Genomic DNA, 17,386 nt, shown 5'->3' on the forward strand with positions numbered 1-17,386 from the left:
TGCTGACTATGTACACTGCTAGCCTGAGCTAGGAACAGAGGTATTTGTTCTGGGCCTGTAGAAATAGCTACCAATCCTGATGCTGCTCCTCTGTCCCGGGGACAGAACATCAGAATGCAGGCAAGGTGTGCATTTCAGTAACAGCTTCTTGGAAACCATGCTGGTCTGACCATGACCACACTTTGTCAAGCCTCCTTTTCCTCATCTGCTTAAATGTTCAAAAATTAGATGGAAAAGAAGTTATCTTGTGTGTGTTTATTCTCTTGCTTCTTGGAAACAAGAAAAACTAGTTTTAACATCTACTTTCTCCATTCATCAAGATACCACCTTATCCTTTTTCTGTCATAATAATGATTATGCTCTATAGTTTGCCAGGCACATCTGTTAGGGTCAGGCAAGGAGATATAAAACTTGACTCTAGCATCTATCTACTGTAAGACCTTAAATGAATGACTTTATCATTTTGAGTCTGACCTTATGCATCTAAAAATAAGGCATAGTGATAGCTATATCTCATTGGTAGGCTTATAAAAAATACTAAGCGTATATGAAGTATTTACTGGGGATTTCCTTGGTGGCTCAGATGGTAAAGAGCCAGCCTGCAATGTGGGAGACCCAGGTTCTATTCCTGGGTCAGAAAGATCCCCCAGAGAAGGAAATGGCAACCCACTCCAGTATTCTTGCCTGGAAAATCCCATGGACAGAGGAGTCTGGTGGGCTACAGTCCATGGGTTGCAAAGAGTTGGACATGACTGAGCATATATGAAGTATATTCTACATGGTAATTATTAGCAGTAGTTAAGCTAGTACTACTGGTAGCAGACGTTACCTGCATATGTGATGGTGGTTAACAGAGAGACTAAATTTAGACTCTGCTGAGGTCAGAACCTGGGTTGGTTTTTATTAAACACTGCATCTTCAAAGGTGGCATGGTTCCCATCCAAGGGGCATTTGAGAAAGATATCAATGAATATATGATTTCTAAGAGTAACTCCTTCATAAACGCTAGTTCATTCCTGACAATCCATTTTACCCTAGATTCCTAGAACACTGATGGATATGCAGGAGGACTGATATTAAAATCCCAATTTAGCAGCTAGGAAAACCGACATGTGATAAGATTAACAATTAAACAGCACTTAGACATGTTAATAGACAAGTAACAGGAGAGGAGATGCAAAGCCAGTCAATATTTGAAAAGATGCTCACTCAAGATGCTCAATCACAGGAACACCAAGGAAAAGTCATGTTTTACGCATCCAATGGGCAAAGCCAAAGCACTTCCATTTTTTGAGTCGTTGTGACCACGAGTACAGCTAAATAACCTGTAGCACATTCCTACTGTGGCATATTATGTAGCACTTAAAAGGAATGAAGCAGGTTTAAGGATCAAAGTGGATAAACAGTCCAGATGACTACATACCCTCCTCCAAACTCTACAAGTGATCTGAGACTGAACATGCTCTTCTGCCAGGAAGCACATTAGATTTGTCCATTCATTCACTCATTCATTCATTTGTTTATGTATTTATCAATTTTTGATGAGCATCCATTTTTCAACCATCCATCCTGTGGCAAACTTCTTCAATAATCAACTCTTACCTCTTCCAGGTCTCAACTTAGACAGACATAACTTCTTCTAAGAAACCTTCCTAAATCATCTCAAGCTGGGTTAGAGACCATTCTTGAGTTTTATATAGCCTTCTTATGCGCCTCACCCCACACACTTTTCATGCTGCAGCATAATCACCTGATTTTTTTTTTCCTGTTTCCCCCTTTAAACTGTGTGCTCATAAGGCCAGGCATCAGGGCTCTCTAGTTCAAGTGTAGAGCATGGCACAGAACAAGACACCTAGTAAATATCTGTGAATACAGGAGTTACTACCAAACACGACTGAAGTACAGATTTTCACTATTTGGTTGATGAATGAAAGAAAAAAAAAAAGGAACATATATAAGAACAAAGAATACATGACTAAGTGATATACAGAAAGAGCCAGGAAAAGAAATGGCCCTAAGGAAAAAAAATGAAATGGTGACTCAGCTTGAGAGTCACAGAAACAGCATGAAAGACCCGCCTGTTTCAGGTGACCCTGATTTGGTCTAACATTTCCCAATCCTCTGATGTTTAATATGGCATCACATGTCCTTATGGCTAAGATCTGGAGGCAAGAAACTCATCTCTGAGAAGTCCCACTTTGTGCTACCACTGACTCATTCTTCACACCCTTACCCAACAAGCACTCATGGAACCCTGACTGTGTTACAAATAAGCGTGCTAAATTTTGTTCTTAAGAATCTGAACCAGGTAAGAGGAATAAACAAACACAGCTAAAGATAAGATAGGTCAGACAGTAATCAAAGACCAAGGATCATGTTACAAGACACTTGTGTTCCAAACAGGCTAGGATCTCAATGATGACAGGTCACCCAGCCTTTATTATAAGTCACGAGGAGACCCTTCTGGTCTCTGTTCAAATGTCACCTTATCACAGAGGCCTTGCCTGACAACCTGTCTGAAAAGCACTATATTCTAACCAGTTGGGGCACTGTGTAGCGCTTCCTGGTTTGTCTCTTCCAACGACATCCCAGGGATCAGTAAAAGTAAGGATCCTCTCTGCTCTATTCACTACTGCATTGCTAGTGCCTTGAAAGTGCTTGGGTTCATGATGGGAATCAACAAATATACACCCAGAAGATGAACTGATGAGTGAACTATAAAGTTTCTGAACTTACCAATGGGGGTTCTGAGTATGTGGAATCCAGGGGAAGAGACTTAGGGTTTGATTTGTAAAATGCGGACTCATATTCACAACAATTTCCACCAAGATCATGTGAATACATCCTTCCCTTGATGTGCTATGCTGTCCTTAGTCATTCTGCTGTGTCCAGCTTTTTGCAACCCTATGAACTGTAGCCCGCCAGGCTCCTCTGTCAGTGGGGATTCTTCAGGCAAGAATACTGGAGTGGGTCGCCATGCCCTCCTCCAGGGGAATCTTCCCAACCCACGGATTGAAACCAGGTCTCCTGCATCACAGGCAGATACTTTACCGTCTAAGTCAATAGGAAAGCCCATGAATACTGGAGTGGGTAGCCTATTCCTTTCCAGGGGATCTTCCCTACCCAGGAATCAAACCAGAGTCTCCTGCATTGCAGGTGGATTCTTTATCAGCTGAGTTACCAGGAAAGTTCATCCTTCCCTTATCATTCTTCATTTATTCCAAGACTTACATTGAGAATACCAAGGATGTGAGGTAAAATAGAGATTGTATTGGCACCTTAATAGGTCTGAATATGAAAGAATTGATAGATTAATTAATTTGGACAGACAAATAAGCTGGTGGGGAGAAACAACTTTTGAGAATATTTCTAGCTCTAAATCAATGATTCTAAGAACAGAGAGGCACAACCAAAGTAGGCCACACAGACAAATTTGTTCAACTAGAGAAGAATAATTAATAGCACTATCACTGAAGTTGATGGAACTCCCGTGCAAACGCCAGCAATGGTTACACTGTTTGATAGCTGTGTAGACTTTGAGTTTCAGGTTCTGATCTGTAATTTGGGGTATAGGACCACCTACTTGGTGGAGTTGTTGTACAGATTAAGTCAAATAAGATCGCCTAAGCAAAGACCTTAGTATGTGTTTGACATATAGTAGCTACTTAGTAAATTACCACTTCTCCACTTCTCTTCAACTGCTAAACCCCTTCCCACTCTTTATTTAAGAATCATTCAAAAATATTTACTGAATGCCGACTCTGTGCCTGGAATTGTTGTAGGCACTTGGACCGCACCAGCAGATAAAGAGGTAAAAATCCAGTCCTCAAGGAGTTTATATTCCTCAATTACAGCTCAGTTCTTCCAAGTTTGGGTTAGAAACCTCTGAATTGACAATGGATGGATGAACAGATAAGTTGATGAATAATGAAAGTGAGCTGCTATCTGCTGTTCCTGGTTCGCTTTATATCTCACTTTCTCCAAGCCAAAAAGAAGGGCTAGTTTTATCCAGAGTCTTTATTTATTAGAGACAGCTGGAGATTCAATACAGACCCGAGGAGTATGGTGCCTAGTGCAGAAGCACTTGGCAGTCAAGTTAGAAACAGAAGTGTCCTCACTCCTTCCCAGCCAGACACAAAAAGACCTGGCCATGCATTTCGTGTTGCTGGATTCCAAGAGCAGGTCTCAGGAACGGTCTGCGGGCTGGTAGCCTGTGAATTGTAATCCTGTCTTCTGCTTTCTGTATCTTGAACTTCAGCCAGCTTGGATGCAGGTCTGAGCTCTAAAATTCTGTCTCTGCATTATTACAGCAGGTGGAGTATTGTGGCTGAAAAGGTGGGGTTTGGAATTAGACCTGGGTTTTAAACCTGACTCTGACATGACCAGGCTTCCCTGGTGGTTCATTGGTAACAAATCTGCCTGCTAATGCAGGAGACATGGGTTCTGATCCCTGATTGGGAAGATCCCCTGGAGGAGGAAATGGCAGCCCACTCCAGTATTCCTGCCTGGGAAATCCCATGGCCAGAGGAACCTGCTGGGCTATAGTTCATGGGTCACAAAAGAGTCAGACACAATTGAACAACTAAATAAAAACAAGAACTGCCATTACCAGCTGTATTAGGTCGTTTCACTAGGACATGCAGAACCAGTAAGGTCTATGCTGGGTACTGATTCAGAGACAAACAGTCTCTGCCGAGTCCCTTTTACTATTAAAAAACAACCAACCAAAGAGAATGAATCACCTAAGAACAACTCCTATCCACAGAGAAAAGCTTTATATGTTGTCCCCTCATTTTACAGGTAGAAAAAAAAAACAAAACCCAAAAACAAAGGTGAAGCAATGTGCCTTCAAGTCACATAGTGAGTTAGGAGCGGAGTCAGCATGGGTCCCCTTTTCCTCTGTCAGTGTCAGACCTCATTTAATGGAGAGCTTCCACTTAAGGGAGACAGTCCACAGTTCTCCCCTGTGCTGGCCAAGAGCAATCAGTCTACGAGAAGCATCCATCGGGTAAGCACAGAAGCCTCTCCCTTCATCAATGTCATACCTTGGGAAACTATCTCCAGTATAGATAACAGAAAGAATAAATATTTTTGTTGAGAGAAAAAAATGAAGACAAAGGTCAAGGAATCATGTAATGGGTTGAGTCAGGGAAGAAAAAGAAAGCTTTTTTTTTTCTCTCTCTCCTCTTTTTCTCCAAAACAGTCTTTATATAGAACTTGTCTAACAGCCAATTTATTTGATATGGAAAAAATGTGAAAGCAGTCAGACACACACATACACACACACACACACACACACACAAAGAGGTATTTGTGTTGGAGTTTAGAACTCGAATTACCAAGAGATAAAGGAGTTGAAATAGTAGGTTGACTTGGAACGATATTTTATTTTTTCAGAGTCTCAGAGAACTTTCAAGTCAGGAAACGGAACCCAGCCCAGCCCAGGTCTCCAATAAATTCCTTGGGATTCAAGAAAGACAAAGAGGAAAAGGTCAAGGAAGGACTCAGTCTAGCCCTTGTGCCTGCCATACAGGAGGGACCTCAGAAACATTTGTTGAGGATGGAAGGACAAATGGTGCACAGTCTGGACCTGAAGAGTGGTGATCTGGGAAGCAAACTGGCCGAGGACTTGGCATTTTTACCAAGTGGTTAAGGTCTTCAGCAATAAAGTGTGAGTGTCTAAGGACAGAGGACTGAGTCATCTCTGAAATCTACAGCTCCCAGCACAGACTACGGCATCTAGAATGCCCTCAATACATACTTGTAAATTGAATGAGTAGTCAGCCATATGAGTAAAGAGAACTTCGAGCTTCCTGGGGCTTAGAGATCAGTGAGAATAATAACTATTAAACTTCAAACAGCATCAGATTCATCTGCAGACGTCCTGTAGGCAGAGTTTCTTAGTCAGCAGTCTGGGCTGGGGCCTAACAACCTGCCCTTTCCAAATTCCCAGATCCTGTTGATGCTGCTGGTCTGGGCCACACTTCAAGAGCCTGCTTTGGTGCAGAGGTTCTTAAACTTGGCTGCAAGTTAGAATCAACCAGTGAGATGTTAAAGGCTTAAGGGTTATGCCTCATTCTCCTATTAAATCAATATCTGGGGCAGGACCAGGAGGAAGGAGGAGACAGGGATGTAAATAAGCTGGAGATGATTTTAAAATGTCCCCAAATGTTGTAATGTGCAACTCAAGTCTGAGAATCCCTCATCTAGTACAACCTCCTCTTTGTGGATGTAAGGCCTCTGAGGTCCAGAAAGAGTAAGTGACTAGTCTAAGAACATATGGCAAGTTAGTGGCTTAGCTGAGAAGAGAACTCAGGGTGTTTTTACTTCTTTGGTGAAATCTACCATCCTGTACTTATCAACCCATGTTAGCTCTTACAGGCTCACAGCTCCAGGCTAAGGAAAACAAAAAAAAAGAACTGTGTCTAAGTTGAGGTTTTAAGACATCTATTATTTCTTCTCTTCCTTGTTTTACACAGAAATGTTAAGTGGATGCATATTTATAGAATTTTACCATTCTAGACAAGTGAGGAGATGGAAGAGACGGGGTTATGCAGGATTCTCAAGGCAAGACGATCTTTTAAGTACATCCTCAAACACAAACCAAGGGCTCCCTCTGAGTTCTTAAACAGATGTTCTTCATCTCGGAGTCAATGAACGGGCAAGGGTTTGCTTGCAATGTGCACGTTAATTGCCGGCCTTGTAAAAGGAAGTGCTGGTAAAGTGTCTGAAAGTGGTTCTGTCTCTTAAAGAGATTAAAAGTTTCCTCCAGAACTTGGTTTCTATTAATAACTGGCTTAGCACATATTTTCAAACAGACAGAGCAGAGATTATGTCTTATATCTTCTTAGAACCAAAGAAAGTGCAACAAAAGGCCCATAGTTACCATCGACTTCCACATTTTCATCAGTCAGAAAGTAAATCAAAACTCAAAGAGATTGACTGATTTATCCAGCGTGAGTCAGCAGATCAGCTGGGGCCAGACACAAGGTGTCTGACTCCTGAGCTATTGTTCTTTTCAGTTCTCAAAATGTTCCCTATCCATGTCGCTTGTACATAGAAGAGGTGAGGTTCAACAGATGTGACTTCATAGACTCTTGGTATCCACACTAGGTGAGGCCAAGGCCCCCTCATTTGTTAAATTAAAGCAGAAATTGGGATTACATCTTTAATTGAACAGTGGTTAAGTGCACTGGCTTCGGAGCCAGGATGAATTCCAATCCTGACCTCACCACTTCCTAAGTATGTGATCTTGGACAAGTGACTTCACATCTCTAAGCTACAGTTTCCTTCTGTAAAATGAGAAGGAGACTAGGGCTGTGGTTGTGGAGAGGATGAAATAAGTCAAAGATGCAAAGACATTAACCCATGGCTTGGCAGAGAAGAAAAGCACTAATGGCTTCATAGTAAGGTGGTGCATGTCATAAAACATAAATCCTTAGGATATTTGAGGAGGAGGTGATAGAGAGACGGCTTGAGAAAGGAATATTAAGAACAAACATTATCTCACATCCAAGCAATGAGTACCCAGAAAGAATCATGGGGACCTAGAGCTGTGAGGGTGCCGAAGAATCAAATGGGTATGAACCTCTCTTCCACACTGGAAAACAAAGACGGTTACTGGTTATGCTCACCTGCCATCATTATCCCACTCCAGTACTCATGCCTGGAAATTCCCATAGACGGAGGAGCCTGGTGGGTTGCAGACCATGGGGTCGCTAAGAGTTGGACACGGCTAAGCGACTTCACTTTCACGCATTGGAGAAGGAAATGGCAACCCACTCCAGTGTTCTTGCTTAGAGAATCCCAGGGACAGGGGAGCCTGGTGGGCTGCCGTCTATGGGGTCGCACAGGGTCGGACACAACCGAAGAGGCTTAGCAGCAGCAGCAGCAGCCATCATTATTTTTAAGCAAACATCTGGGAACATGCCCAGTTTCCAGCCAACCCACTATAAGTTCACCCTTCCCTCAAAAAGCAACCACAGTGCATGAATATGCTTCCATGTAATCTAAAAAGGAGATCATTAGCAAACTTCAGTTCTTGTATTTTCATTACTAATAAGTGACTTTCTCATTGCTAATCTCATCCAACTTCCTTCGTTTCACTGTTGGGAAAAATAAGTTACAGAGAGGTCAGAGAGGCTTAGAGTCCCATGTTAGACCTGTCACCAGCACTCAGGACTCGTGGTTCTTGGTCCGCTGTTCTTCCCACCATATCAACTCTGCCTTGTTAAGACAGCTCTACACCCAATGCCAGGTGACAAATCCCCAGAGGTGAGTCTGTCTGTGATCACCCTCCTTCCAGTGCAGGACGCTCTGACCCTCCTCGCATCCCTCTGCAGCCCCCCGCCCCCCACCTGATCACCCCCGTCCAGAGAGCACACTTACGTGTCTGTGAACCTTCTACCGAAGTGCAGGGTGGAGGCCACATCCACCTGGAGAGGAGGATCCCGAACAACCTTGTACCGCAGTGGCTTACACTCCAGGCAGAGTGGGCTGTCTGCCACGGAGGTCAGCATGGCCGCGTCAATCTCCAGGTGCTCATCCAACGTGTAGATCTGGACGCCATACACCTCCTCGCCCACATCCCGGAGCTTGATGGTCAGCGGGACATCACAGAAGATGTTCTGAGGCCCCAGGGATATGTTATTCCCACTGACACCCAAGAGTTTGATGTCATTGACAGCCCCACTAGAGTCCCAGTCAGTGGAGACAAAGGTCACCCAGATGGTCAAAGACTCGGGGACCAAGGGGTAGCGGAATCTCAGGTCCAGGTGGCAGCCTTGGGGCTCAGGGCAGGCTGGAGGGATCGTATGTGGGTTGACGGCTGAATTGGGGCTCCAGGTGCGGACGCTGGACTTACAGGGCTGCTCAACATCTGGATGACCTGTGGACAAGACATGAGGATATGAGCTCTGGAAAGTCCTCCGAATTTCCTGCAGCCCTCAGGAGATACTGGCCAGACTAGGACTCAGAGGGAAGGTAAAAAGAGAGGGAAGATTCTCAGTGTCTTGGTGAATCTGCTGTATTCACGGCACCCCTGCTCATTCCTACCCCATTGACATGGATCTGAACAAACTGAATCACGAGACGTTTGGTTCAAATTACCTTCAAGTAAGTTGCTTACGATTGAGTCGTGGCCCAAACTATCCCTCCTCATCTCTCACTTGATGGAAAGAAAGAAGGGATGCATGCTAAACACCCACTATGTCCTCTGAACTGGTTTAATTCTTGCAAGGACTCATTTCTGAGGTGAGGCAACCAAGGCTTAGAGATGTAGAGTGAGCTAACCAGAGTCTCACAGCTTGATGTGTAAAGTCAGCACCAGAGCCTAGTTCTGTCTCACCCTGAAGTTCCTCCTTCTCCAGATTGAACGCGAGAGCCGCTAATATAAACTAGACTCCTCTGGTACAACCTGCTTGTAATGACAGAAGGGCCAGAAACCTCCAGCGAAGAGGAGGTGAGTTATGATAGCTTCTGCCTCTTGGGCTGAGTTTTCTTGGAGGCAACTGTCTAGAACCATGAATGACAGAAGTGGAAGACAGCCCTGGAGCCATCTTATCTCTTTGCCTCCCCTTCTCCACATGAGGTCATTCCATACCACGGGGCTTCTCTGAGCTCTGTCCAGTCGGACTCAGGGAGGGGAGGGCTGCTTAGGAGCGGGGAGAAGGAAGGAGAGATTCTTCCAGTCTTTCCCTGGGGAGACGATGCCTCATTCCCCACTGACCTTAGCCTGAGCCGTGACTTCTGGATTTTTCTCTGCTGAGATCACTAGTCCTAGACCCTCAGAGAACTCTCCTTTGCACTGCTGAGAAAAGTAATCAGGACTCAGTGCAATGACCGGCTCTGATTTATTTAAGGGTGTCTAGCAAGAGATACACATCAGCTAGTGAGGGGAGGATGGAAGATCTCAGGTTGTCCTGTGAGCCACATTCTTTTTTTTTCTCCTCCCTTTAAATCAGTGGTTGATAGGGGTGGAGGTGCTGCATATTTCAAAAGCAAAAGGGGGGAAAAAACCCATCAGTCATAGCCTGAAAAGGCTTCATGATAATGTTACAGCATAATAAGAACCACCACAATATGAAAACTAGAAACCAATTTTGGGTGGAAAAGCCTTTCCAGGGAAAGTTGTTAAGTATCTCCAATGCCCTTGCCTCTGCCCAGCCAAGGGAGTAGAGAGACGATGTGCAGGGGAGAAGGAGAAGAGAAGAGAAAAAGAGGAGGGAGAATGGGCAGGGGAGATAGGGGAGGGGCCAAGGACAAGGGGAATTCAAAAGACTCTTTAGATATAACACATCGGAACAAGAAGAGATGGATGTGACTACAAGGTTCCCTCCACCTTCCCTTGGCCAACTTCATTTATTAGTTGCGGCAAATGCTGGATAGAAGAGACCCGCTATTCCAGTCAAAGGCACAAATAAGCCTGAAGTCTTTCTTCCTGTCAATTCTCCAACCCAAAGAGCTCCTGATCCTTTTGACTTTGTGGGTCTCTTGGTACTCACGTAGCACTTAATCATTCACAAAGCCTTATCAAGGGCAGTGTTTCAATACCTACAAAGCACATTCCCTAGCCATTAATGTGTTCATCTGATTCTCACCAGAATCCTGCAAGATGGTTGTCATTTTTGTCTTTTTTTTTAAGTTCTGTTTCACTCAGTTGCCGTGTCCAGTGCTTTATGCAGAGCCTGGCACAGCAAGAGGGAACACAGTGGACATTCGATAAATATTTAAGTGAAGACTCTTCTAGTGTGTTCATGTGGAGTTAAAGGAGTGAAGGATCCAGGGACTATGAGGGCCCGCTACGTCATGGCATGTTCCAGGTAAACAACTCCTGCCCCCCACCGAGCGTTCTCCTGGAGCTGACAAGAAATGGAGAGATCTTTCTCCCTTCCTTGGAGAAAATGACTTTCAGTGGTGGGAAGCCACAGGAGAGCAAAGATGACAAATCTCTTTGGCTCCGACTTTCATCCCTGGTTTCTTGTTAATCAACAGAGAGACCAAATGCTTTCCAAAGGATAAGAAACTAAGCTTGATCATCATGCTCAAGTAAGTAAAGAGGACTAGAAATATTAGCAAAGTGTGAGCTTGTCTGGTTATCAGAACAAACTTTTAGATGTTAAAAAAAAGAAAAAAAAAAGAGTTTCAAGGGGCACTGAGTCCCTTTAATAACACCAGGCTTCACACACTGACCATCATCTGTGTGCTGGGCGCTGTGCCAAGCATGTTACATGCCTCAACTCTTCTCATCCTGCCAATAAGTCTATGACGTTGGTCTTATGAAACTCATTTTACGGAAGAGGAAACAGAGCCTCAGATGGTTAAGTAATTCCATGGTGGGGAGTGGAATACTATGTGATACTGTGGGTCTAGAGAGCATGCCAAGCTTTGAAGGAATAAAATACAGGTTAAAATATCAATTATATAGCTTCTCACCATATCACCCACTCTAATGTTGTCTACCCCACAAGGGGTACTATAAAACTCAAATGGGATGGGACACCTAATAGACAAACATATTCACAAATACATTAGCTCTGCTTTGACACATATGGGAGAATTAACAAGTAAAAGCCTGGGAAGAGGAGATATTCCAAGCAAAGAGAACAGTTAAGAGAGAAAGTGAAATAAGATGATTGTGGCTTTGAGTGCAGTGGGAAAGCAGTAAGTGGTAAGGCCGGCAAAATAAGCTGAACCCAGATTACGAAGGGTCTTGGGTGTCACTTTAAGGAAACTGAACTTCATGCTAAGACAGCAGGGGAGTTAGTGAAGACTTTCAAGCAAGCAAATGAAGGTTGTCCTTCAGAAAAACCAACATTTAGAGTCACAGATACTCTCCATCCACCCATCTATCCATCCATTCATCCATTCATCCACCCTTCCACCCATCCATCCATCCATCAGTCCACCCACCCATCCATTCAGAGAATGGCTGCCTCTGCCTGTGTCCAGGGCTAGGTTATAGTTCCTGGAAGAATGGGTTTTGCAGACATGGTCTCCGCTCTCACGGAGCTTCCAGTCTAGTGAAATCAGTTAAGAAACTATTACATCAGTGCGGATAATACACAACTCTTGCCTGTGCCAAGGGAACATGAGAGGCAATGAGGACAAATCAGAGTCCCTAAGAAGGACAAATGAACACAACCAGGAGGCTGATAAGCTGTGTGGTGACAAATTTTGGAGAAGGGTTGAGAAAAGGAAAGGGAAGGAAAGGTGGACAGGAGGAGGATAGACAGGGAAGGGGAAAAAGAGGGAAGGGAATGGGAGGGAGGGGAGAAGGAAAGAAAGGGGAAGGGAAAGAAAGGAAGGGGCAACAAAGAAAAGTACGTAGGAACTGTTACTTCATTACAAGTACCTATCTTTTTTATATGAAGTCACACGTGTATATAAGCAATCCACTAGAGATCAGGCAATATACGTGTGTGAAATATATTTATACAAACCCACGCTGATTTAAATTTACATTTATGACAATCTGTACAGACGTCTATTACATATCTTTGTGTATATACACTGCAGCTGTTGACACAAATACTGTTTATAAAAACTCGGTGCCAAGTTTTTTCTAGATGTATACTTCAGCACACCTGAAATATTCTGGGCACAAAAATGGGGAAAAGATTCACACAAGTAAGAAAAAATGAAAACAGCCAGAGCCATTCGTTACCCTCTCACGGAAAACCCAGCAGTTGCAATGTATTATATGCTTGCGTAAGTGATCTGAATTTGAGATTTGAGTCAATCAGATCTAGCTATCTGATTCCTGAGCTACGAGTGTATCGTGGTGTTGAATACCTCAGAAAATATTCATCTGTGAAGTACAGTTTTTGTTCAAGGAAAGGGAAAACAGGGTTTCTTTTTGATACAACCACATTCTGTGGCCATAGGCAAGAATTTCTGTGATTACATTTTTCCTGTAGTTCTCAAGATGGAGTTAGTGGAACATAGTGAATATGCCATAAATGTTTGTTAAGTGAAGAATGTTCTATCTTGTTAATGTGGAGCTAAAACTATAAGGTTGTGGCTCTGTGGAATATCCTCGCTGGAAAGGACATTCTGTTGATAAGATGCTATCTTCAGAAAAGCAAAGTGACTCACTCAAGGGCACAGAGCACATTGATGGCCAGGCTCAGACCAAAACCCCAACCCCGTCATCCTCCCCACACCCATGCTCTTTCCCCTACCCCAAAGATACGTCTGGCATCGCTCACAGATTGGGGAGTTTTATGTTAGTTTGGGAAGTCCAAAAACTTAAACACGCAAAGATAAATAGGATGAAAATGAGTTGAGAAATACACTGCAGAGCTTGGCTCATGGAAAAGTTTATTTCTTCAAGAATATTAAAAGGGTCTGAGCCAAATGGATCACAGAGCCTGTAATAGGATGCTCTAAAAAAAGAACAGTGTCTTTTCCTGGCCTGCGTGTACTGAATTTGCATATCCTAAAGGAAAACCCAGGGCTGCTGGGTTTTCTTGGAGGCCTGAGTCAACTCTGGGTACAGGGGAGGTGGTTCAACACTTCAGCGGGACTCTGCTCCGCAGCTCCTGCTTTAAGAGGGTCACGGATGAACCAGGAGCAGACCTAACCGACTGACAGTTTGGTCGGATGGTGATGTGGGACGATACCAGGGAATTATTTCATTCATTCAAGTGATGGGACAAACTAAGATGGTTTTAGCCAGAAAAGTCTCAGGGTAGAGTCTTACTACTTCATCCACCCAGTGTGCACGTCTGCGTGCTCAGTCATGTCTGACTCTGCAACACCACGGACTGTAGCCCACCAGGCTCCTTGGCACATGGAGTTTCCCAGGAGAGAATACTGGAGTGGGTTGCTGTTTCCTGCACCAGGGGATCTTTCTGACCCAGGGATCAAACTCACACGTCTCGCCTGTTCTGCACTGACAGGCAGAACTCTTTACCACTATGCCACTTGGGAAGCCCCATCGTCCTCCCAAATCTCTTTCAATCCCACTGACTCTTCTCCAATCTCACTGCCACTGACCTCAGCCAGGCCACCACCGTCCCTCTCCTGGGTTTCTATAACAGCCACTTAGATGCACCCTTCTCCCTCCCCTCAACCCCACCCCAGGTCTACTCAACCCCCAACCTCTTCATCACAGAGCAGACCAGGCGATCTTTTATAACAGGCACATCTCACCATCTCCCAGACCCCTGCCAAGGCACGTGGCATCTCCTTATGACCCTCAGAGTAATTCAAACCCACCCTCATCTGGTCATTACACATCTCACCCCAGTTCAACCGCTCCCTAGTCCACACCTTTCCTTCCATGCCCATTTAAGTTCCTACCCCATTATTGAAGAGCTTTTTTTCTTGTACATAGTATCTATGTCATTACCATATTGTGGATTAAAACTGAGAGACTTTAAAACACAGGAACACATACGCATGCATCCCATTAGCTATCTAAGCAGAAAAACATCACATACCATGCAGTCACTGGGAAGCACCACTGGACACTCGGGAAAGAAAGGGAGTGAAAAAGGTAAGCTGTGTCACAGTATTACTATGAAAATATCTTTTCATTGGAGGACATACCAAGAAGCCTCAGGAACCCCTTAAGTCTCCAGATCACACTAAAATAACCAGTCTTCTCAACTCCTCTCACATTCTTGAATGCACCTTGCTGACTTCTGCACTGACATTTCCTCAGCGGGGCGTGAGTCTCAGTTTGGGGGGAGGTCCCCCACTTCCTACTTGTCTCCCCGCACTCTGTAGGTCTATGAGCACCAGCCTCACCACACCAGATGGAGAACGCCCCATATACTCATCCGACTCCCCTATCAGATAGCCAGCTCTGCAGAGAGCCCGGCATGGTGCCTGCCTGGTGCATATAGTCCCCGCAGTGGGCAGAGAGGAGATGGGCTTGTTCCTTGTATGGAAGAGACACAGAGCTGCTTCTGGGAGAACCCAACGTGGGTTCAGTTTGGGTGAAAACATCACCACTGCAGATTTCAGGAAGAACTTCCCAGCAGATGGTGTGAGAATGGGGAGACCAAGGAAAGACAGGAGCCGGTGCTGGGCTGGCACAAAGGGGATTCCTGCCCTGGGTGGGAATTGGGGCCGGATGACCCCAGGCGTCCCTTCCACGTCTGACAGCTCAAGTGATTCTGTGGGCCTGAGCTGAGGGCTTCTCCCAGGCACCCCTCGGGCTTTACATTCCTGACGGATCTGTTTAGAGTTCCCCAGTTCGACTCCTTTTTATTTCAAGCTACTTTAGAAGATAACAGAGCACAGTGTTGTCATTTTTCTCCCTCATGTTTCCTCTCTGATCCTTCTCCCTTGCTTTATTCTATCTCTGGCTTTCCCTTTTTCAACCTTCTTTCTAAAAATATAAAGGAGAATGGGGGAGTTCTCGCTGAACCTCAGTGAAGAGTCAGATTCTGCTTCCTCTGGTAGCCGTGGGTCCCTACTCAAAGACGGTTGGTGTGAGCTGCCCCGCAGAGCATGATGAAGGATTTGGGGGGCGGGGGGCTTCTGTGTGGACGTCTCCAAGGGCAACAGAGGGCAAGACAGAGGGCTGAGATGGGGTGTGGGGTTTCTGTCAGCCTGGCTTCAGGGACTAGACCTGTGCCTCGAAGAAAGAGACACCACACAAGGACCCAGAATAGGCAACTGGCCATGAGATTCGCTATGTTGCAAGCTGTCTTGCTTCAGGGCCAAGTGACAGGGCAACAGAGCATTGGATAAAAGACACTTTCTTAATTTCTCTAGAAAACTGAAGGGCAGTGGCAGTGAGTGTAAGGGAGCAGAGAGACTGCTGGTCTGCAGGGAGGCCTGGGAGACTGCCCCACCCCTAGCACGGAAGGTCTGCGGGTGAGGCCCACAACCATGGCCGTCCAGAAGAGCTTCCCTCCAGTGTCTTGCTGATACGTGGATTCTGAAAAGGAAACGATATGGCAGGAGTCCGAGAGGAAGAAATGCAACACATGGAAGACTGCCTTGGGTATTCCCAGGAATAACTGCAGAAGAATCAAAGGCTCGTGATGCCTTGAAGTCCTCCAATATGCATGTTGATTCTGATGTGAGCTTGTTGGTACTCACAGGCTGTCAAGGTCTAGGGCACAGACAAACACACACACAGGGTGTCTTATCAGGTATGTGGCCTTGGGGACTTGATTTCTCACGGGCTTTGCTTCTTCATATGTAAAGTGGGATGACATACCCAGGACAGTTCAGGTGCTCAAAAAGACTTGTGTTGAACAAATGCATGAATACTGGCCTTGATGTAGGGGAAAGGGTACAAACTCCTAGCAATACAATGAATAAATTCTGGAGCTCTAATATACAGCATGCTGACAACAATTAACAATACTGTATTGAAAAACTGTGTAACAAGTGGATCTTAAACGTTCTCACTGCTCCCCTCCCCCTGCAAAAAAAATAAAATAAAAGTGTGTGCAGTGACAGGTGTGGTGACTTTACAATAAATGTGCTCTGCCATGCTAAGTCACTTTAGTCGTGTCCGACTCTCTTCGACTCCACAGACTGTAGCCCACCAGGCTCCTCTGTCCATGGAACTCTCCAGGCAAGAATACTGGAGTGGGTTGTCATTTCCTTCTCCAGAGGATCTTGCCGACCCAAGGGTCTATCAATCATCACATTGTATACCTTAAACCTACACAATATTAAATGTCAATTATATCTCAGAAAAAATTCTTTTTTTGTTTTTTGGGTTTTTTTTTTTCGGTCAGAAAAAAGACCTAAAAAGAAAAAAATACTGGGCTTGCGGGGCGATCTTAAGATCAAATGAGATGGTACATGCTGCTGCTGCTGCTGAGTCACTTCAGGCGTGTCCGACTCTGTGCGACCCCATAGACGGCAGCCCACCAGGTTCCGCCGTCCCTGGGATTCTCCAGGCAAGAACACTGGAGTGGGTTGCCATTTCCTTCTCCAATGCATGAAAGTGAAAAGTGAAAGTGAAGTCGCTCAGTCGTGTCCGACTCCTAGCAACCCCATGGACTGTAGCCCACCAGGCTCCTCCACTCATGGGATGTTCCAGGCAAGAGGACTGGAGTGGGGTGCCATTGCCTTATCCGGATGGTACAGGAGAAAGACCATTAAAATCACAAAGCTCTATCTACATTGAAAGAGTTCTTTGCACACCCAACCTGCAAAAGAGCCCCAGCCTGGCTTACCTTCTGCTTCCCGAGGACTCCAGTGTCCTGATGGGCCGCAGGGCATCGGGGAGGAGGCATTGAAGGCGTACTGCACCAGGTATCTCCCTTCCAGACAAAGGTCACATGCTGATCCCAATTCTCTAGGAGGCCAAGGAAAGAAGGAAATGCACCGACTTAGGAACGGTTGAATGAGTTTCTGACCCAACTGAGCCAAAGGTGTAGGCGACAACACATCTGCTATCCTATCATTC

General features: G+C 45.0%; 1 protein-coding gene across 1 annotated transcript in view; it reads right to left on the reverse strand.

Annotated features, from left to right (window-relative positions):
* Positions 1–17,386, reverse strand: part of PAPPA (pappalysin 1) — a 253,037-nt gene that overhangs the window by 158,494 nt on the left and 77,157 nt on the right. Inside the window, exons 6-7 of the mRNA XM_043927830.1 lie at positions 17,154–17,275; positions 8,389–8,887 (exon numbers count right to left, since the gene is read on the reverse strand). Of these exons, the coding sequence (XP_043783765.1) occupies positions 8,389–8,887; positions 17,154–17,275 (621 nt within the window). The remainder of the gene's footprint in view (positions 1–8,388; positions 8,888–17,153; positions 17,276–17,386) is intronic.

The sequence above is a fragment of the Cervus elaphus genome, chromosome 16, assembly GCF_910594005.1.
Source record: "Cervus elaphus chromosome 16, mCerEla1.1, whole genome shotgun sequence".
NCBI classification, from domain to species: domain Eukaryota; kingdom Metazoa; phylum Chordata; class Mammalia; order Artiodactyla; family Cervidae; genus Cervus; species Cervus elaphus.